The sequence below is a fragment of the Eubalaena glacialis genome, chromosome 18 (assembly GCF_028564815.1).
Source record: "Eubalaena glacialis isolate mEubGla1 chromosome 18, mEubGla1.1.hap2.+ XY, whole genome shotgun sequence".
NCBI classification, from domain to species: Eukaryota; Metazoa; Chordata; class Mammalia; order Artiodactyla; family Balaenidae; genus Eubalaena; species Eubalaena glacialis.
In genome coordinates, this window is record NC_083733.1 from 14,569,959 (window position 1) to 14,593,324 (window position 23,366).

Consider the following 23,366-nt stretch of genomic DNA (forward strand, 5'->3'; position numbering starts at 1 on the left):
AGGACTTGAACCTCTGCAGATAAAGGTTTTAGTTTTACACAATTACCGGGCTCTACCACCCTAACAAACCCTGTTCTATAGTGGGGTATGTATAAATTAATTGAATTGAGATTATATCATCAATTCGTTTGAAGACATTTTGTAAAAGGCCTTATTTCTCTTGTTCTTTCATACTGAGAGAAATATAGAATAGAAACCGACTGGAATTACTCCAGTCTGAACTCAGATCAAACAGGACTTTACTAATCACTGAACAGACCGTTAATAGCAGTTATACTATTGGGATGTACTGATCCAGCATCAAGGTCATAAACCTCATCGTCAGTATGAACCCTACAATTGTGCTGCTACTCCTAGGGTAACTTATTCCACTTATCAATATTTTGGATCAATAGTGATAAAGCATTTTGACTAGCTGGTCTAAATTTTAATCACTCCGATGTTTTATTCTCTAAGGTTACCCCAACCAAAACTGTTAATCCATTAAAAGCTATGTTGGAGGCTTTCAGGACGGCAGAGTGGCAGGACCTTGAGCTTACCTCCTTCTCATGAACACGCCAATATCACAACTGACTGCTGAACAACCATTGATTAAAAAAAAGACTGGAACCTACCAAAAAATATCTTGTACATCTAAAGGGATAAAGAAGAGACCACAATGAGACGGTAGGAGGGGCGTACTCGCAATATAATCAAATCCCCCCCATCCCCCCACCCCCACCCATGGGTGACCCACACACTGGAGAATAATTACACTGCAGAGGCTCTCCCACAGGAGTGAGAGTTCTGAGGCCCACATCAGGCTTCCAAGCTTGGGGGTCTGGTGTTGGGAAGAGGAGCCCGCCAGAGCATCTGGATTTGAAGGCCAGCGGAGCTTAACTTAATGCAGAGCTCCACAGGACTGGGGGACACAGAGACTTAACTCCTGAAGGTATCGCACAAAATCTCACGTGCACCAGGACCAAGGGCAAAAGCAGTAACCTCATAGGAGCCTGGGTGAGACCTACCTGCTGGTCTTGGAGGGTCTCCTGGGCAGATGGGGGGTGGCTGTGGCTCATGCTGGGGTCATAAAAGCTGGTGGCAGAAGGGGATTGTTCATCTGCATGAACTCTCCTCGAGCACCAAGACCCGGCCCCACCCAACAGCCTGTAGGCTTCAGTGCCAGATGCCTCAGGCCAAACAACTAACCGGGTGGGAACACAGCCCCACCCATTAGCAGACCGGCTGCCTAGAGACTTCCTGATCCCACAGCCGCCTCTAGACACGCCCCTAGCCCTGCCCACCAGAGGGCCAGGGCCCAGCTCCGCCCACCAGTGGGCAGGCATCTGCCCTTCCCACCAGGAAGCCTACCCAAGCTTCTAGACCAGCCTCACCCACGGGGGGCAGAAACCAGAAGGAAGAAAACTACAACCCAGCAGCCTGTAGTCTCAAACGCAGGCCGGACACTACCCTGGGGCCCCTGGCCCTTGAGTGACGAGAGAGGAGTGCACTGCTGGGACACACAGGACGTCTCCTACAGAGGGCTACTTCTCCAAAGTCGAGAAAGGTAATTAACCCAAAATGAGGTGGCAGAGGAATGTGTTTCAGATGAAGGACCAAGATAAAACCCCAGAAGAACTAAGTGATGTGGAGGTAAGCAATCTACCTGAGAAAGGGTTCAGAGTAATGATTGTAAAGGTGATCCAAGAGCTTGGGAGAAAAATGGATGCACAGATCGATAAGTTACAAGGGTTTTTTAACAAAGAGTTAGAAAATATAAAGAACAGCCAAACAGTTGAAGAATACAATAACTGAAATGAAAAACACACTAGAAGGAATCAATAGTAGAGTAAATGAAGCAGAACGGATCAGTGAGCTGGAAGACAGAGTAGGGGAAGTCACTACTGTGGAGCAGAAAAAAGAATGAAGCACGGAGAGTTCCATACAGGATAAACCCACGGAGGAATACACCATGCTGCGCTGTGATCAAGATGACAACAATTAAAGAGAAAATATTAAAAGCATCAAGGGAAAAGCAACAAAATAACATACAAGGGAACTCCCATAAGGTTATCAGCTGATTTTTCAGCAGCGACTCTGCAGACCAGAACGGAATGGCACGATACTCTGTTCACTTATTATTTTAAGTGTATCTGTCAGGCAAGAGCTGCTGTGATGGTTTACAATGATGCCAATAAAAAGTGGGTACCAGCTGGTGGTTCAGCTGGGTTCAGCACAGTTCATATGTATTGTCATACATGGAACAACACATTCAGAGTGGTGGGCAGGAAGATTCAGGACCATCAGGTCGTGATAAATTGTGCCATTCCTAAAGGGCTGAAGTACAGTCAAGCAACACAGACCTTCCACCAATGGTGGGACGCTAGACAGGTGTATGGTCTCAACTTTGGCAGCAAAGAAGATGCCAGTGTCTTCGCAAGTGCCATGATGCATGCCTTAGAAGTGTTGAATTCACAGGAAACGGCCAACGTCGCCTAGACAAAATTCACAGCTACCTGCCCAAGTTCAGAATGGCCCATCACAAGAAGAATTGGAAATTCAAAGAAGGCAACAACGAGAACAGCAACATCAAAAGGAGCTGGAGTGGGACAGGCTAGAGAGAAAGAATGGAAAGGGAGAGACTGGAGAGGGAGAGGTTAGAAAGGGAAAGGCTGGAGAGGGAGCGACTGGAACAGGAACAGCTGGAGAGAGAGAGACAAGAAAGGCAACAGCAGGATCACCTGGAGTGGGAGAGGCGAGAGCGGGAGAGGCTGGAGAGGCTGGACCAGGAAAGGCAAGAACGAGAGCATCCAGAGCAGCCAGAAAGGGAGCAGCTGGGATGGGAGTGAGAGCAAAGAATATCAGATGCTGCTGCCCCTGCCTCTGCCTCTGTGGAGACTCCTCTAAGCTCTGTACTGGGAGACTCTTCTGCTTCTGAGCCAGACTTGCAGGCAGCCTCTCAGCCAGCCGAGACTCCAGCCCAACAGGGCATTGTCTTGGGGCCACCTGCACCTCCACCCCCTCCTCCACTCCCATCAGGTCCTGCCCAGGCATCAGCCGCACTCCCTCCTCCCCCAGGACCCTTCTGCCTCCTCTATATCCAACCTCAGGGCCCCCGCCTCCACCTCATCCACCGCCTCTTCTTAATCAAGTACCTCTCCTTCTCCACCACCTGCTCCTCCCCTCCCTGCATCTGGATTTTTTTCGGGATCCATGTCTGAAGACAATCGCCCTTTAACTGGACTTGCAGCTGCAATTGCTGGAGCAAAACTTAGGAAAGTGTTGCGGATGGAGGACGCCTCCTTCCCAAGTGGAGGGAATACCACTGGTGTGAATTCAGCATCATCTAACAGATACGGGTCGTGGAAATGGACCCCTTCCTTTAGGGGTAGTGGTTTAATGGAAGAAGTGAGTGCCCTGCTGGCCAGGAGGAGAAGAATTGCTGAAAAGGGATCAATACAAACAGAACAAAATCAGGACAAAAATGAAAATTCAGAGCCTGTAACTTCTAAGGCCTCTTCAACAAGTACACCTGAACCGACAAAACCTTGGGAAAGAACAAATACAATGAATGGCAGCAAGTCACCTGTTATTTCCAGACCAAAATCTGCGCCCTCGTCAGAGCCCAGTGCCAGCGGAGTCCAGACAGAGGGACTGGACTATGACAGGCTGAAGCAGAACATTCTAGATGAACTGAGAAAAGAATTAACTAAAAGAAGAGCTCATTGATGCAATCAGGCAGGAACCGAGCAAGTCAAACACTGCACGGAGAAACAAACTAAGGAGAGATAGGACTTCAATCTGGAGGGAAAAAAAAAAAAAAACCCGGGCTTCCCTGGTGGCGCAGTGGTTGAGAGTCTGCCTGCCAATGCAGGGGACACGGGTTTGAGCCCTGGTCTGGGAGGATCCCACATGCCGCGGAGCGACTGGGCCCGTGAGCCACAGCTGCTGAGCCTGCGCGTCTGGAGCCTGTGCTCCGCAGCAAGAGAGGCCGCGATGGTGAGAGGCCCGCGCACCGCGATGAGGAGTGGCCCCCACTTGCCGCAGCTGGGGAGAGCTCTCGCACAGAGACGAAGACCCAACACAGCCATAAATAAATAAAAACCCAAAGTTTAAAAAAGAAAAGAAAAGTTGTTTCAGAAAAAAAAAAAAATTAAAAAAAAAAAAAAAAAAAAAAACCCTACAAACAACTGTTAATAACAACAAAACCCCTACATTTTGTGAGCTGTAAGAAGAAAATGGAAATAAACAGTCAGAAGGAGGGAAAAACCAACATACTTTGAAAGCCTTCAGACATTACTACTCTGGCGATAAGCCATTTCCCTCCCAGTTTGTTGCTTTTTTCTGACTTTTACAACAGGATGGAAGAGAGTCGCATAGGAGTTCTTGTATCAGTTATGCAGAAAATACTAAACCCATCAGGCAAGATGACTGCAATGAAATATTTTCATGTCAAGAGAAAACCGCACATTTTCCACAATCCATTGCTAAAATAAAGAGGAGAAAGGCTTGAGAAGTTTTTTTCAGAGAATGCTGATGAAGAATTTAGCAAGTTAGGCTATTGTATTGTAAACGCTTCTCTCAGGTTTGTCTTCCTATCATATTTAACATTCCATGAATAATTGAGATCAGCCCTGTGTAGTTAAGATCATAAAGTGTGGAACAAAAGGAATTGTATTTGCTTTCAAAGGGTGATATTTATAAGAAAGAGTCCTAGAAATGATTTGTCCAGAGTGAGGAATTTTAGAATGATAGAAGTCTCTCGAGTTAGCCTTCATGCAATTTTGTAGATTCAAACATAAAATTCATCCAGAATTTAAAGATTTAGATGCCTTCCTGAATTGTTACAGTGCTTTACCAAATCTATGACTCCTACATAACACAAACCAGTGGTCAAATGTAAAACAATATATTGTAGATTTACTGTAGGTTTTTGACCTTTAGATTAATGCCTGCAGACATTTTTGTAATGTAATTACAACCTCCACAAAATTAGCTTTTTAAATTGCAGACAGCAATGCATGTCAAACTAATATATAGTGGCCTTTTCAAGGCTTAGTCCTAGGGAAAACATTTTGTAGAGTATAGAGGAGTGGGAGGAAGGGAAGGAATAATTTTTTATTTAAAGTTAACTTCTGTACTATCTTTTTTTCTCAATTATCTGCATGAATAATAATGAGGAATATTTTGTGACTTTGATAAATATCTTAACAGAACCAAGTACTTAATCTTTTACATCATGTCTTTGGCTATTTGTATTTTAACTTCAGTAAGTTCAATGGTCTGAAACATGATTCTGAGCTTCACATGAATTATATCTTACTGTGGAACTCAAAAGTTCGATCCCTGAATTTGGCAGTTATTATTACCTAGGGGCCCTGCAGTTATACAGGTGTTCAGGTACACGTTCCTGACTACAAAGCTGCTTTTGAATTTTTGTTATGTTGAAATACTAAAAAAGTAACAATGATGGCAGCAATTAATGTCACAGAAATCATTATATAAAGGGAAAACGAGGGGTCCTGCATAATTTTCTTTTAATAGACTTAGGTGGTGGGAAGAAGGAACTAGATACTCTACTTACCACCGTGTGCATGTGTGCGTGCGTGTTTGTGTGGGCACTCACATGTGTGTATGTTATGCACTCCCTTTTCTTTGACACTTTTAAGATTAAAATAGGGGAGAAATCCTGTATGTTGCAATGATAGAATTTTTTGAAAATTTAGGAAATCAAAAATTCTCCAGGCTCCATCTTGATTTATGCTTGAGTTATGTGCCATATTTGCTTTGAAATCTTTGGTTATCAGTAGTTGTACTAAAATTTTGAAGAAATAATCCACTTTCATCTGCTTTCTAGATTTCTTAATCTAAATTCATAAGACAGAGCTTGTTGATAGCATAGTTTTCTAAATGCTGCAGGTTTGCAGCCATTACCACTTCAAAGAGGTTTGAATGAAGGAATTTTTTTTCCTTGTTAAGATAGTTCCTGTTTCTGTAGAAACTTCATTTTTAGATTAATTTGTGACGGATGAGCTATCATAATTCAAGTATACAGTTCTTTTTTTCTACCAACTATTCATTGTCATCCAATAGTAAAGACATTAAAGATGCAGCAAGCTTATGAAGTACTACTTTCTAAAAGAAATAGGAGGCATTTTCATCTTTATTATTGTACTTTTGGTTATGCAAACACTTTGATATGAATTTTTTTTAATTAAAGATTTATTTTTATTTTTGGATGCATCAGGTCTTAGTTGCAGCATGTAGGATCTTTCATTGTGGCGCGCAGGCTTCTCTCTAGTTGTAGCGCGGAGGTTCCAGGGTGCGTGGGCTCTGTAGTTTGCGGCACACAGGCCCTAGTTGAGGCGCGTGAGCTCAGTAGTTGTGGCGCGTGGGCTTAGTTGCCCTACGGCATGTGGAATCTTAGTTCCCAAACCAGGGATTGAACCCGCGTCCCCTGTATTGTAAGGTGCATTCTTTACCACTGGACCACCAAGGAAGTCCCGATGATATAAATGTTTATGTCCCCCATAAATCTAGTCAGAAATCACTTTGGATTTTGTTGATTAAGTTAAACAATCTATAGTAGGATAGAGTATTGGGTACAAGTGGTCCAAAGTAAGATAAAAGACTACGATAAAAATGCTAGATCTTAAAAAAGAAACTGGTTTTTTTTTTTTTTTTAATTAATTTATTTATTTACTTATGGCTGTGTTGGGTCTTCGTTTCTGTGCGAGGGCTTTCTCTAGTTGCGGCGAGCGGGGGCCACTCTTCATCGCGGTGCGCGGGCCTCTCACTATTGCGGCCTCTCCTGTTGCGGAGCACAGGCTCCAGACGCGCAGGCTCAGTAGTTGTGGCAAGCGGGCCCAGTTGCTCCACGGCATGTGGGATCTTCCCAGACCAGGGCTCGAACCCGTGTCCCCTGCATTGGCAGGCAGATTCTCAACCACTGCGCCACCAGGGAAGCCCAGAAACTGGTTTATGCACTAAACGTTTTGTGCCTTGGTCTAATAGTAACATGATGTCTGTGTAAAAACAACAGAAAGAACCAGTGTTGAATCACGTTTTATTTCCTGTCATTCTGCATTATCTCAGATTGCTAAATGTGTTCTTTCCAAGAAGTTTTATTGAATTACTGTATACATTTACTGTCCTGTGACAGTTTTGTCATTGTTAGAGATTTCAGTAATTAAAATTGGAAACAGAGGCTTAGGTTATTTTCCTTATCAAAACTGTTACTTGGAGCCACATTATTATGATGGTTTTCATGCCCTTGTACATTGGATGTCTTAAGCTGAGTGCAGTTTAGGGGATCCTTTCTAATTACAGGAAGGTGATCTGACCTGTGAGAAGTCTGTACTATACACTATTTAAATAGCTAACAAGTCAATTGCAAACCAACTGAATGTACAAATTTTAGTGCTGGTGCTGAAATCTCTTCAGAATAGTCATTATGATCTCAAAGTTTGTTTCAAAATTTGCAAGCATTAAGTGTCAAACAAAACTGACGATGAAAAACTAAACACTAATTCTTGTGCTTTAGGTGTACTTCCTTTTTAGAGTTTTTGGTTCTCTGCTATTTTTACTGTACTGTTTCATTTATATTTCCTACACGAGAACTTCGTTTGTGCAACTGAAATAAAACTGCAGTATACACGTTAAAAAAAAAAAAGGCTATGTTTTTCCTTAAAGTACAGTTATTGTTTATTTTTTTGGATTAATTAATCAATTAAATCTCCATAGGGTCTTCTCATATTATTCCTGCCTCTTCACGGGAAGGTCAATTTCACTGATTAAAAGAGACAGTAATACTCTCGTGTGATCAGTTATACAGGTCCTTATTTAGAGAATAAAGGACTATGCTACCTTTCCACACTCAGGATACCATGACTGTTAAACAGATGTCACTGGGCAGGCGGTGCCTCTAATACTAGAAGTGCCAGAGGTAATGTTTTTTTATAAAGGAGCAGGGTTTGTGATTGCTGAGTTCCTTTTACTTTTTAAAATCTTTCCTTAAATGCATGCCTGTGTTGGGTTTAACAGTTGTTTTAATAAATAACTAGGTATTGGTTTAGGTTTATTTTACTGTTAACGCTCAGTAGGTTGATGTTCTGATAGAAGCACGTGCAAGGAGCAATACTACTTGTTACTCATACTGACAGTATTGCTTCTATTAATTAATAGATTAGTCCAGTATTAAATTAGGGTTGGTTTATTTACTATTGGTATTTAAGATGAATGTGTGGTTGACCTTGAACACTTCTGTAATTGGTGGCTGCTTTTAAACCAAGTATTGTTTATGCTTACTCTCTGCGGAACTGTGTATCCTGATACTAAAAGCTGTACCTTTTTTGAATAACATTTAAAGTCATAATAAAAGTTATGTTTCTTAAGTAATATTTAAAGTTGAACTAAAATTCTTTTCTAGACAACCAGCTATCATTAGGCTTGTTAGGCTTGTCACCTTTACTTGTAAATCTTCTCACTATTTTGCCATATAGGTGAGTTTGTTCTTGTAAACTGTTCATAAGTAGCTCATCTGCTTTCAGGTTATCTAACTTACGTTCTCTATGTTAAAGTTTTCTAGTTAAATCATTATGCAAAAGGTAAAAGAGGTAAGCTTTGCTTTTTGGTACTTTTAGTACTTCTTTCATCATTTCCTTAGCATACTTTGTCTGTAGCACCAGATTTAAATTTCTGTCTCCTATACTTTAGATGTTGAATGAATGTTTAATTCACTTATGGTAGTTGAATTTGGTGGGAAGTTTGGGCTAGTTTCAGTACAAAGTGTTCATGCAGTATGAAATCTCCTGGGTGTAAACCAGGTACTTTTCTTTAAGCTACACTTTGATTCATCCAAGCATACTTTCCAGTATGCTCATTACAACCTACCTCCTCTTGTATGTTTGGAACTTATTACTGGGATATGAAGTTATCACTTCATAACTTCAAAGGGGGGAGTCAGTGTGTGTGTGTGTGTGTGTGTGTGTGTGTGTGTGTGCGTGCTTCACTGCCTGATTCAATTAAGCACACTATTCTCAATTTACTAGTAAATCCTCCTTTGGTTTTTTATTTCATACAGACTTTTATATAAATTATTTTATGTTCCTGAGGTACAAAATATAGCCTATTTCTTCCCCTCCCAGAGGTTACAACTTGATCTAACGTTTTGATGTCTGATAATTTTGCTTACTATTGTTCTTTACCAAAGTTTCCTGAGGATGGCAATACTTAGGGCTGGTGAGGTTTATCAGAGTTTATCAATTACAGAATAGGTTCCTCTAGAGGAGTATGAATCACTGCCAAGTCTTTTGACTTTTAGGTTGATGCTGGTAGTATTCTAGCAAATCATTTTATTGTTATAATTATTTGAATTTACGGCTAAGCATAGTGGGATATCTAATCCCAGTTTAGATCTTAGCTGTCGTGTAATCAGAAATGTGAAAGTCACTTTCATAGCTTATTTTTGTTTTAGCTATGGCTTTTTTTTTTTTTTTTTTTAAATTATTAGCACCTTTAATTATTATTTATTTATTTATTTATTTATTTGGCTGTGTTGGGTCTTCGTTTCTGTGCGAGGGCTTCCTCTAGCTGCGGCAAGCGGGGGCCATTCTTCATCGCGGTGCGCGGGCCTCTCACTATCGTGGCCTCTCCTCTTGTGGAGCACAGGCTCCAGACGCGCAGGCTCAGCAGTTGTGGCTCACGGGCCTAGTTGCTCCGCGGCATGTGGGATCTTCCCAGACCAGGGCTCGAACCCGTGTTCCCTGCATTAGCAGGCAGATTCTCAACCACTGCGCCACCAGGGAAGCCCCTAGCTATGGCTTTTTACAGCTTAGCTAGGACTTCATTTTATTTTGGGGTAATCTTTAACACGCTTTTCACTGGATTTCTATTAACATGGGTTAATCTTATGACCAAGGTGGCTGACACGAAATTTATCAACCCTAATTAGTTAAAAATTAAGCCAAAAACAAAAGTTTTTGAGTAAGTTATATTATCACTGCCATTTCCCATAAGGGTGTAGTTAAGTAAGTTGTTTTGAGCTACTTTTTAGTGTGCTTGATGCCTGCTCCTTTTAATCTTTTTGGATTTAAAGGACATTCTCACTGGGATGCAGATACTTTCATGTGTAATTTTATTTGAAATTAATAGAAAGTGTAGGACCAAATCTATGGGCTTATGGAGTTAGTAAACTCAACTAGGTATTTACAGTGCCTTGCTTTAATTATTAAGCTTCATCATGAGGTTGAGTAGGATTCTGTATGTATCATATTTATGTAATTAATTGACAATGTGTTGTTAAAATATTGAAATAATTTTTTTCTTGTGGAGATTATTAAAATGTAATTTTAATTTTGTTTGAGGTAAATGACAGATCAAGGGGGATGGCTGTCTATATAAGCCTTACATATGTACGTAATTCAATGGTATAGTTAAGAGGCAAGTTTGGAGTTATGCTTACTTTGGGTTGGCGAAGTGAGGGCAGTATGTTTGTTAGGTGAGTTAGTTGAATCTTATATGCTTTGACTTGTTTTGGGGGTTTGGCAGGGTGATAATGGCATATAAAGTATGAGAATTAGTGGGGTAGGTGTTTGATTAAGCAAGCTGTTTACCAGATATGAGTGTGCCTGTGTGGTATGTGTGTAATTGCTCTATATCCTGTGACCATTGACACAACAACATATTATGGTAGATGATGTTGGAAAATAATACTCAATTCAAGCTCAGCTACAAGTTTCTCGGCAGTGTTAAGACCTCTGATGGCCAGAGCTGAGTCACAGCATGCCCCCCAATTTAAAAATACCAAAAGCATGAAACCAGTTATGTGTGTACATGGCTGATTAGTCATTAGTCCATCGAGGTGTATTATTGAAGGGGAAAGAGTAGACGATTTTAGGTGAGATGGGCCTGAAGTAATAAGAACCAGATGCCAGATATAGTTCATTTATAGAAATCCTCATGGTTCACTGGCCTAGAATGAGGAGAGACGCATGTCTGTGGACGGGTTGATTGATTGTGGCTTGATGATTAAGCTCTGGTTATCAGTTATGATAAGCATGATGACTGGAAATGATTTGACTATGTGATATGTATGATTAATAAACATATGTCCTGTGTAATATCAATCACTTCAATTACCGCTGGAATCTAATGTGAGTTGAACTGTTTAATGTGTATGTAATATCACTAGGCTGATGTACTTGCTTGTATACATGGGATAATTAATTTATGATTATACATATCATGTATTATGCATAAGGTGTATATACTTACACATGTGGAAGGGCACAAAATGCACAAAGTACACAGTAATGTTAGTTTTCAAGATGTCACTTTTAAATACTTACACAGTACTTAAAGACAGTGTTAATGTCCCATAAGCAAGTTGTTCAGGGAATTGTTGAAGTGGAATTTCAGCTTCGGGTGTTGATGGTGGGGCTGGAGCTTCTTCCTCGAGTCTTAGGGAAAAATGTTGTTTTCCTTTTCTGGTTTAGAAGAACAAAGTAATAAATATACTACAAAGACTCTTCATTTTCTGAGGTTATTTTCAATAATGGTTGTTAGTGGTATAAGGGCTATAATTGTAAGAAAGTATAGAATAGATCCTGTTTGTCCGATGATAATAAATGGGTGATCAATGGTTTGTCTTCCAATTCATGTTACTGTTAATAGGTCCCCTACAAGTACTCAGAATAAACATTGGCTAAGAGGTCATAATGTTGTACTTCATTGTTTCACTGTATGAAGTACTGGGACAATCAATCAAATTAGGAATGAGATGGTTAATGCTAGTATACTTCCTATTTGTTGTGAATAGATCACAGAATTGCATATGAAAATAAGTATCATTCTCGTTTGATGTGAGGGAGAGTGCTGAGGAGGTTAGGTGGAGTATAACTGTCTCTACCTAGAAGGTCAGGTGAGACTAGTACTAGTATTAGTAAGATTACAGATAGGAACAAGGCACCCAAGATATCCTTAATTGTGTAGTATGGATAAAATGGGATTTTGTCCATATAGGATGAGATCCCTGTTGGATTATTAGAGCCTGTTTCATGAAGGAATAATAGGTGAAGAACTGCTAAAGCTGCAATAATGAATGGGAGGATAAAGTGGAACGTGAAGAATAGGGGAAGGGTGGCTTTATCAACTGAGAATCCTCCTAAGAGTCATTTGACTAGGTTAATGCCAATGTAAGGAATTACTGAAAGGAGACTTGTAATGACTGATGTTCTTCAAAAGGATGCTGGACTATTACCTTAAATAGTAGGATGATTCCGTTGTTTCATATCTCTAGGAAGGTGTAAGATCCATAATACAGGCCTCTCCCTACATGGATAAATAAGCAAACAAACAATAAGAATAGGAAAGGTCCGTTTGCATATACATATCAGATAATTCATCCATAGTTTATGTTTTGGTAGATAGGAGTTATAGATGAGAAGGCAGTTACTGTATCTGATGTATATAATGTATTGTTAAGAATAACCCTGTCAGGCTTCCCTGGTGGCGCAGTGGTTAAGAATCCGCCTGCCAATGCAGGAGACACGGGTTCAAGCCCTGGTCTGGGAAGATCCTACATGCGGAGCAACTAAGTCTGTGCACCACAACTACTGAGCCTGTGCTCTAGAGCCTGCGAGCCACAACTACTGAGCCCATGTGCCACAACTGCTGAAGCCCACGCGCCCTAGAGCCCGTGCTCTGCAACAAAAGAAGCCACTGCAATGAGAAGCCTGCGCACCACAACAAAGAGTAGCCCCCACTCACCACAACTAGAGAAAGCCCATGCACAGCAACAAAGACCCAACGCAGCCAAAAAAAAAAAAAAGAACCCTGTCAAGATTTGTAAAATTAAATATAAAGCAGGGATGAAATTTTCATCATGATGAGCTATTTGATGGGGCTGGTAGATCATTATATGCATTATTAACAATTCTGATTAATGGGTGGGATTTTTAAATGTTGGTCATTAGTGTTCCTATAGCTGAAATACAATGATGATTTTTCAAGTCATTGGCCATGATTACACTGCATTTAAGAATAATGATGACACACACTGTATTTGTTTTAAGTACTATTTTGGTAGTTTTGTAGGTCTTTCTTCAAAACCTTCACAAATTTATGGTGGGCTTGGGTTAACTGGGTTAATTGAGTGGTTGTGATATTGTAATGAATTTTGGTGGATCGTTTTTGTGCTTAATGGTTTTTAAAATTTGTTTAAAGAGAATGTGAATAGTTTTTGGTTATACAACAGCTATGTCTACTAAGCAGTATCCTGAGGTTTGAGAGTCTAATAAAACCCTCTTAGGTATATTTCTTTAATGTTATGATGGACATGCAAATTAAAACCACAAAGTGACATCCACTTACATGTAATAAATGGTTATAATCAAGAACAAACAAAAATGCTGGCAACAATGTAGAGAAATTGGAACCCCCTTACACATTGCTTGTGGAAATGTATAGTTTGGCATTTCCTCAAAAAAGGTAAAATACAATTAAGAGTCTGGTTCAAGAACTCAATGCCTAGATATATGACACAAAGAATTGAAAACAGGAGTTCAAACAAAAACTTGTACATGAATATTCATAGCAGCATTGCTGACATTGGCCCAATGGTAGAAACAATTCAAATATCCATCAGTGGATGAATGGATAAGCAAAAGAGGGTAGATCTATAAAGTTCCATATTATTCTGCCATACACAGAAATATAGCAAAATGGTGCCATCTGCTGTGGAAAAACAGTATGGCAGTTCGTCAAAAACAAAGTATGATTCATCACTTCCACTTCAGGGTATATACCCAAAAGGTTTGAAAGGAGGGAGTTAGTTAAACAGATATTTGTACACCCATATTCACAGGAGCATTACACTGGCCAAAAGGTGCAAGCAACCCAAGTGTCCATGGATAGATGAATTGATAAGCAAAATGTGATATATACACAAAGGTACATTATTCAGCCTTAAAAACTAAGGAAATTCAGACACATGCTACAACATGTATAAGGCTTAATAAAGTCATTATGCTAAGTGAAATAACCCTGTCACAAAAGGACGAATATTATATGATCCCACTTCTATGAGGTATCCAGAGAAGTGAAATTCAGAGACAGAAAATAGAATGTGGTTGACAAGGGTTGAAGGGAGTTAGTGTTTAATGGATGCAGTTTCACTTGGAAAAAAAAGTACAGGAGATGGATGGTGAGGATATTTGTACAATAATATAAATGTGAATGTCATAGAACTATATACTTTAAATGGTTTAAGTGGTAAATGTTATGTTTGACATTTAATCACAATGGAAAATGTGAATGAAGTACTGATACAAGTTACAACATGTATGAATATTGAAAACATCCTAAGAGAAAGAAGCCATGCAGAAAAGGCCACCCAGATCATACTCATCTTGTGTGCTTTAAATCCATCAAGGCTGTGAAAATGAGGGGAAGTCTCAAGATTGCTTACAGAAAAAGAAAACTGGGTCAGAATGGAAAAAGACATCTTCATGCTTTGGGGCAGGTGATGGAAGTGGGCCAGTGGACTGGATTAGAAGGTAAAAACCGTAATGATTTCTCATATGGGGGTTACAGGGGTGTTCCCTGGGAGAGTGTCCCTTTTTGGGGTGAAACACAGTGGAAGCAGTCATTTAAATTGGCATATGTGGTAAAACAGTGATGACTGGGGAATCTGAACTTACAAATAAAGAGTACATTGTACTGCTACTGCAAGTTTCTGTATGTTTGAAGTTAGTAGAAAGTAAATAACTTTTCAAAACATGTCAACACCATGCCAGAAGAATAGATAAGACATCAAACTTCATGATGAGGCCAAGCCCTACCCAGATTCAGTTCACCCAAAATGGTTAAGCTAATTGCTCTTGTAGGAATCATATATTATTAAGAGGTACTGTGGGAAGATTATATTACTAGTAGTCACTATGTCTTGGGGGTTGTGGATGACCTGGGATGTGGTAGAAACAAAGGGATTTTTGAATTACAATTTTCCACATCAAACTGCCAAAAGTTACAAGTAATACATGAATTTAGTAAAGTTGCATGATACAAGAGCAATACACAAAAATCAGTTGAGTTTCTAAACACTAATAAAGAAGTATCAGAAAGAAAAATTAAGAAAACAACCCCATTTACAGCTGCATCAAAAAGAACAAAATACCTAGGTATAGATTTAACCAATGATGTGAAAGACACGCACAATGAAAACTGTAAGACACTAATAAAGAAACCGAAGAAGACACAAATAAAAATATTCTGTGATCAGGCACTGGAAGAATATTCTTAAAACGTTCATCCCTCCAAAGCAGTGTACACATTCAGTTCAATCTCTAACATAATTAAAGTGGCATTTTTCACAGAAACAGAACAAACAATCCTATCTATCCTGTGTGGAACCAAAAAGGACCCCAAATAGCCAAAGCAATCCTAAGGAAGAGGGCACAGCTGGAGTCAACTCGCTCCCTGACTTCTAACTACACTATGAAGCTACAGGAACCAAAACTGTGGAATTGGCATAAAAACAGGCACACGCACCAGAGGAACAGAACAGAGAACCCAGAAATACACCCACCTGTATGTGGTCAGTTAATTTATGACAAAGCTGCCAAGGACATACACTGGGGTAAAGTCCCCTCAATAAACTGATGCCAAAGAAACTAGATACCACACACCAAAGAAAGACACTGGAAACTGTCTACACTACACACAAAATAACCTGAAATCCACAGTTTTCCACATCAAGCCCATTGTCTGCTGGCTTCTCTGAAAATAGACCCCCTTTCAGCAGTCAGCCACATACAGGAAGCTTCTCCCCACTTTTTCTTTACCTTTTACTCCCGCAGCGGTGCCTCCCAGCAGGTCCTGAAGACACTGGCTCCTGTCTGCACGGACTAGTATGTCCGGAGGAGACCAACCTTCTGTCTGTGTTGACTCAGCCAGTCATTGTCCAGAAGCCAAAGCCCTGGAGAATCCTGAGAAGACCAAGCCCCTGTCAGCTGCATGGAATCAAGTCCTCCAGCTGAACATGCACGAGCCTCAAAAGTCAGAGAGGTGGACTTGGCTCCACCTGCTGGCCAGTTGGGAAGTGCAAGCCTCAGCCACTTACCTTCCACTGGAGGCCCTGCTCTCAGCTGGCAGGTCTGATGAATCCACTAAATTTGAAAATTCAGACTCAAATGGAGCCCAAAATCCCATGACGAGCCACAAATGGAAAGAAAAAGATTTGCAAAACACTTACCTGATAAAGGATTTGTACTCAAATTATATCAAGAACTATAGAACAAACAACCCCATTAGAAATGGGTAAAATCTGAATGGAGACCTGGCCAAAGTAGATAGTAAGTAAGCATACAAAAATATACTCAACATCATATATCATTAGGGAATTACAAATTAAAACAATGAGATAGCACTACACAACTATTAAAACTGCTGAACTCCAAAAAGAAAAAAAAAAAAGACACTACCAATTGATGGAGTGTGAGGAACAACGGGAACTATCCTTCACTGCCAGTAAAATGAATATGCAGCTACTCTGCAAGACATTTTGGAAGATTTTTGCAAAGCTAAACAAATCTCACCTAAAGAGCCAACATCCTGCCTCCAGTATTTAGACAACTGCTCTGCAGAACTAGGTCCAAACAAAAAGGATGCAATTAAGCATAGTATCTCTATTCAGAATGGCTAAAAACTTAAAGAAATCAGCCCTTCAACAGATGAACACATAAGAAAACTAGGGTACATCCATGTTGGGGGAACAGAATATGCCACCCCAAAATATGCCTGTTTGGTGTAAGGATTATTTCAGCTTGATTGATTGTGTTTAAAAAAAGACAATTTCTGAAAACCAAGTCAAGATTACACTTTTGTGAAGGAAATTTACATTTATAAGGGAAATCTCCATTTAAAAAGTTGTCTCCCTCTCTGTACCAGGAATAGACAGATGAGTAAATCTCATAAAACACTTATCAGTGGAGAAGGCCGGGACTTAAATCTGCATATCAAACATACCCTTCTTTTTTTTTTTTTTTTTTAAATTTTAATTTATTTTTATTAATTTATTTTTGGCTGCATTGGGTCTTCATTGCTGCGCGTGGGCTTTCTCTAGTTGCAGCCAGCAGGGGCTACTCTTCATCGTGGTGCACAGGCTTCTCATTGTGGTGGCTTCTCTTGCTGCAGAGCACGGGCTCTAGGCTCACGGACTTCAGTAGTTGTGGCATGCGGGCTCAGTAGTTGTGGCTCATGGGCTTAGTTGTTCTGCGGCATGTGGGATTTTCCCGGACCAGGGCTCAAACCCGTGTCCCCTGCATTGGCAGGCGGATTCTTAACCACTGCACCACCAGGGAAGCCCTTCTTTTGTTTTTTAGGTGAAGATGGTATTTAAGGTGATGACTTAGGCCATTTCAGGGACTAACTTTTCCTGGGCATCTCCCATGCATATAGGAAGTACAAATGTTATTAAACTTCTCTTTGTTTTTCTGATGGTAATCTTTTACTATGGGGGGCACTTCTCAACCAAGAACCTAGGAGGGTAGAGGGAAAATTATTTTTCCTCTCATACACATGCAATGGAATACTATTCAGACACAGAAAGGAATAAACCATCAACCCTTGCAAAAAACATGGATTAATCTTACATGTATACAGTATTGCTAAGTGAAAGAATCCAGTCTGAGGAGGTACACACTGTATGACCCCACTTATATGACATTCGGGAATAGGCAAAACAAAGATGGTAGGGCTTCCCACTGGTGGCGCAGTGGTTAAGAATCTGCCTGCCAATGCAGAGGTCACGGGTTTGAGCCCTGGTCCAGGAAAATCCCACATGCCACAAAGCAACTAAGCCTGTGTGCCACAACTACTGAGCCTGCGCTCTAGAGCCCGCAAGCCACAACTACTGAGCCCATGAGCCACAACTACTGAAGCCCGTGTGCCTAGAGCCCATGCTCCACAACAAGAGAAGCCACCGCAATGAGAAACCCATGCACTGCAATGAAGAGTAGCCCCCACTCACTGCAACTAAAGAAAGCCTGTGCACAGCAATGAAGACCCAAAAATAAATAAATTTATTTAAAAAAAAAAAAGATGGTAAACCAGTTATGGGGTAGGGGTTGAAATGTTCTATATGGTACTTTGGTGATGGATACTTGCCACTATGCATTAATCTAAACCCATGGGTTTTTACAACCCAACAAGTAAATCATAATCAAATTTATTTAGGATATGGGAGTGTCACAGGATGGAATACAGAATGTGACAAAGAATCTAACTGATTTAGAAATGTACGAAAAAACACTGTTGGTAGGGCAAAAGGTGCTCACTTAAGTAACTATGGAAATAAATGGACTCTGTAGAGCAAAGGCAAAATGTACCATACATAAATACTGGACTCTATAAGTTCTTTCCTATGGTGGTAATAGCTAACAATAGTAAAACTACTATACCTGTAATCTGGAAGGGAGCAAGCAATGAATTCAATGTAGGACAGAGGTGGTAGGTGGGCATCTTACATTTGGAATCGGAAGTTACAGATAAGCAAAGGCAGAAGGTTACAATAACCATGCAATAATGGATAGATTGTATTTCCTCAATTTTAAAAACTTTTGTGCATCAAAAGATGATATCCAGAAAGTGAAAACACAGTCAGCAGAAAGGAAGAAAATATTTGTACATTGTATTATAACAGACAAGAATCTGTTCTTCAGAATATATAAAGAACGTTTACAAAACATCAACAAAAAGACAACACAAAGTTTAAAATGGAAAATGACTTGAATAGACCTGTCTCCAGGCAAGAAAAGCAAATAATCAACAAGCACGTGAAAAGGTGTAAAACATCAGTTGTTGTGATGAAAATGCAAAGTAATACCATAATTCAGTACTCCTTCACACATACTAAAATGGTTATAATCAAAAAACAGAAATTAACATGTTAATACTGTAGAGAAAGTGAAACCCAACATTGCTTGTGGAAATGGAAAATGGTGCAGCTTATGTGTACAATAGTTTGGCATTTCCAATAAAAGATAAAAATACAATTATCATATGGTACAACAACACCACTCCTATAGACCCCAAAAAATTGAAAACAGGTATTCAAAATGTTGGAGAGGATGTGGAGAAAAGGGAACCCTCCTACACTGTTGGTGGGAATGTAAGTTGGTGCAGCCACTATGGAGAACAGTATGGAGGTTCCTCAGAAAACTAAAAATAGAACTACCATATGATCCAGCAAGCCCATTCCTGGGCATATATCCACACAAAACTCTAATCCAAAAAGATACATGCACCCCTGTGTTCACAGCAGCACTATTCAGAACAGCCAAGACATGGAAACAACCTTAATGTCCATCGACAGATGAATGGATAAAGAAGATGGGATACATATATACAATGGAATACTACTCAGCCATAAAAAAGAATGAAATAATGCCATTTACAGCAACATGGATGCAACTAGAGGTTATCATAAGTGAAGTAAGTCAGAAAGACAAATACCATATGTTATCACTTATATGTGGAATCTAAAATATGACACAAATGAACCTATCTATGAAACAGACTCACAGACATGGAGAACAGACTTGTGGTTGCCAAGGGGAAGGGGGGTGGAGGAAGGATGGATTGGGAGGTTGGGGTGGGCAGATGTAAGCTATTATACATGGAATGGATAAACAACAAGGTCCTACTGTATAGCACAGAGAACTATATTCAGTATCCTATGATTAACCATAATGGAAAAGAATATTAAAAAAAAATATATATATATATGTATAACTGAATCACTGCTGAATAGCAGAAATTAACACATTGTAAATCAACTATACTTCAATAAAAAATAAAAAATAAAAACAGGTGTGCAAACAAAAACTTGTACACAAATATTCATAGCAGTGCAGTTCACAATAGCCAAAAGGTAGAAACAAGTAAAATGTCCTTCAAAGGGTGAATGGATAAATAAAATGGGTAAATCCATAAACTAACCTATACCATATAAAGGAATAAAGTAAAATGGTGCCACTGTGGAAAACAATATGGTAGTTCCTCAAAAACTTAAACAGACAATTAATATATGATCTGTCAATTCTACTTCAATGTATATACTCAAAATATTTGAAAGCAGAAACTGAAACATATTTGTACAACCATATTCATAGCAGCATTATTCATAATAGCCAAAAGGTGGCAGAAACCCAAGTACCCATCAACAGATGAATGAGTTAACAAAATATGGTATGAACGAATAAACACAATGGGACATGATTCAGCCTTTAAAACTAAAGTAATTCTCATACATGCCACAACATGGATGAACCTTGAAGTCACCATGCTGAGTGAAATAAGTCAGTCCAGAGAAGTCAAATTCAGAGACAAAAAGAATGTGGTTTCCAGGGGCTGAGGGCTGTGAGTGAATGGATACAGAGTTTCACTTGAGAAAAATTTTTAAAGTTCTGGACATGGATGGTGAGGGTATTTGTACAACAGTATGAAGGTAGCTAATGCCACAGAACTGTACACTTAAAATGTTTAAATGGTAAATGTCATGTCATGTATTTTTAATAACAGTGGGGAAAAATGAATTAAGTACTGATAAGTGTTACAACATGGCTGAACACTGAAAACATCCTTACTGAAAAAGCCATACAGAAAAGGCCACCCTGATCACATACTTGTCTTGTGTGCGTTAAATCCATTAAGGTTATAAAAATAAGGGAAAATCTAAGTAATCATTCCAAAAATAAGAAAACTGGATCAGAATGGAAAAAGATACTTTCAAACATTTGGACAGCTGGTGAAAGTTAAAGTGGGCTTGTGGATTAAATTATAATGTGGATACCATATAATTTCTTGATTTGGGGGTTATGTGCTGGTTCTCAGGGAGAGTATCCCTGTTTTGGGTAAAACACACTGGAGTATTTTGTGTGAAGTGGGAAATGTGAATACTTTTTACCTTTGTGGAAAATTTTCTGTATGTGTGAAATTACTAGAAAGTAAATTACTTTTCAAAACAACCATGTCAATACCATGCCAAAAAAACAGAACACATCGAACTTCATTATAAATGCCAAGACTTACCCAGATCCTGTTCAATGAAAGTTGTGATGTTAATTGGCCTTGTAGGAGTCCACATGGTATTAAGAGACACCGTAAGAAGATTACATTAGAAGCCACCATGTCTTGGGTGTTATGGATGACCTGGGATACAGCAGAAACAGTGGGATTTTAGAATTACAATTTTCCACATCACTCCACAAAAAAAAACTGTTGGAATAAAATTTAGTGAAGTTGCAGACTATAAAATCAATATACAAAAATCAGTTAAGTTTCTATGCATTAATAATGAACCACTAGAAAGAAACAGTAAGAAAATCCGATTTATAACTTCATCAGAAAGAACAAAATACCTAGGAATAAATTAACCAAGGACATGAGAGACCTGTACTCAGAAAACTATAAAGCACTGATTTAAAAACTGGAAGAAGACACAAATAAATAGAAAAATATTCTGTGCTCATGGATTGGAAGAATTACTATTACTAAAATGTCCATTCTACCCAAAGCCATCTACAGATTCAGTGCAATCTTGATTAAATTTCCAATGGAGTTTTTCATAAAACTAGAAATAATAATATTTGTATGGCACCACAAAGGACCCTGAATGGCCAAAGGGATTCTGAGAAAAAAGAAAACAGTTGGAGGCATCTCCCCCTCTGACTTCAAACTGTATCACAGAACTAAGGTAACCAAAACAGTGTGGAACTGTCACAAACACAGACACACGGAATAAAGGAACAGAATAGAGAGCCCAGCAATAAACCCACATGTGTGTGGTTAGTTAATTCATGACAATAGGGGCAAGAACATACAACAGGGAAAGGACAGTCCCCTGAAAAAATGGTATTGGGAAAACTGGACACTACCCTCCAAGTAATTAATTAGAAAACACATGGAATGAAATGAATATAGACACAAACTTTACAACTTATACCCAAACTCACCCAAAACTGTCCACAAACTTAAATTACAAAACTATAAAAATTCTAGAAGAAAACGGAAAAAAAATCTACATGACCTTGGGTGTGGAGATGACTTAACACACACCACCAAAAGCCTATCAACAACAACAAAAAGTTAATAATGTAGATTTTATAAAATTAGAAAAAACACAAATTGAGAGAAAAATATTTGCCAAGCACATAGCTAATAAAGGATTTATAATCAAATTTTCCCAAGAACCCTAGAACAAAAAAACCTCATTAAAAATGGGCAAAGAGGGGCTTCCCTGGTGGCGCAGTGGTTGAGAATCTGCCTGCCAATGCAGGGGACACGGGTTCGAGCCCTGGTCTGGGAAGATCCCACATGCCGCGGAGCAACTAGGCCCATGAGCCACAACTACTGAGCCTGTGCATCTGGAGCCTGTGCTCCGCAACAAGAGAGGCCGCGATAGTGAGAGGCCCGCGCACCGCGATGAAGGGTGGCCCCCGCTTGCCGCAACTAGAGAAAGCCCTCGCACAGAAACGAAGACCCAACACAGCCAAAAATAAATAAATTAAAAAAAAAAAATGGGCAAAGATTGGAACAGACTCCTGGCCAAAGAAGATATACAGAGTGTAAAGAAGCATACAAGAATACACTCAACATCATATACCATTAGAGAAATACAAACTAAAACAACAATGAGCTAGCACTGCACACCTATTAGAACTGCTAACTCCAAAAAATGACAATATCAACCGGGGGAAGAACAACAGGAACTTTCCTTCTCTGCTGGTGGAGTACAGGTACAATCACTCTGGAAGACAGTTTGGCAGTTTTTTCCAAAACTAAAAAAGTCTTAGCATAGCATAGAAAAATCAGACCTCTAGTATTTAGACAATTGCTTTGAAAAACTGTGTTCAAACAAAAACTACCATAAAATTATACACAAGTTCTATTCATAATGGCTAAAAGCTTAAAGATATTAGGATGTTCTTCTGTAGATGAATGCGTAAGATTATTGGGGCACCTACATGTCGAGGGTAAGAGCATATGGACCCCCAAATATGCCTGTTTGATAGAATTATTTTAGGCTGATTTTTTTAAAACTGCGAACATGAAACAATATAAACCCATCAGAAGTTGCTTTTTATGAGGGCATTACAGGGTGGGATCTGAACCAAGAACAAAGAAGGGTAGAGGAAAAATTATTTTTCCTCTCCTATATATGCAATGGAATACAATTTAGCAATAGAAAGAAACGAACCACAAGCCCAAGCAAAGACAAATATGACTCTACATATATATTGCTAAGTGTGTCAACCAAAAAAAAAAAATAACATAATGCAGGAGACAACAAACAGGAAAAGAATTTATTTGGGGTCTTAAGAATTGCT

The 23,366-nt window shown here is 39.4% G+C and overlaps 1 protein-coding gene and 1 pseudogene across 5 annotated transcripts in view; one reads left to right on the forward strand and one right to left on the reverse strand.

The window, feature by feature from the left end:
* The first annotated feature begins 473 nt into the window (after nt 1–473).
* Nucleotides 474–16,016, forward strand: LOC133077614 (protein enabled homolog; annotated as a pseudogene).
* ZNF19 (zinc finger protein 19) overlaps nt 12,239–23,366 on the reverse strand; it is a 31,391-nt gene continuing 20,263 nt past the window's right edge. For all 5 annotated transcript variants that reach the window (XM_061172619.1, XM_061172616.1, XM_061172618.1 and 2 more), the window contains 3 exons: nt 21,070–21,189; nt 15,822–15,965; nt 12,239–12,309 (listed from right to left, as the gene is read on the reverse strand). In XM_061172619.1, the coding sequence (XP_061028602.1) occupies nt 21,150–21,189 (40 nt within the window). In that variant the 3' untranslated portion in view covers nt 12,239–12,309; nt 15,822–15,965; nt 21,070–21,149. The remainder of the gene's footprint in view (nt 12,310–15,821; nt 15,966–21,069; nt 21,190–23,366) is intronic.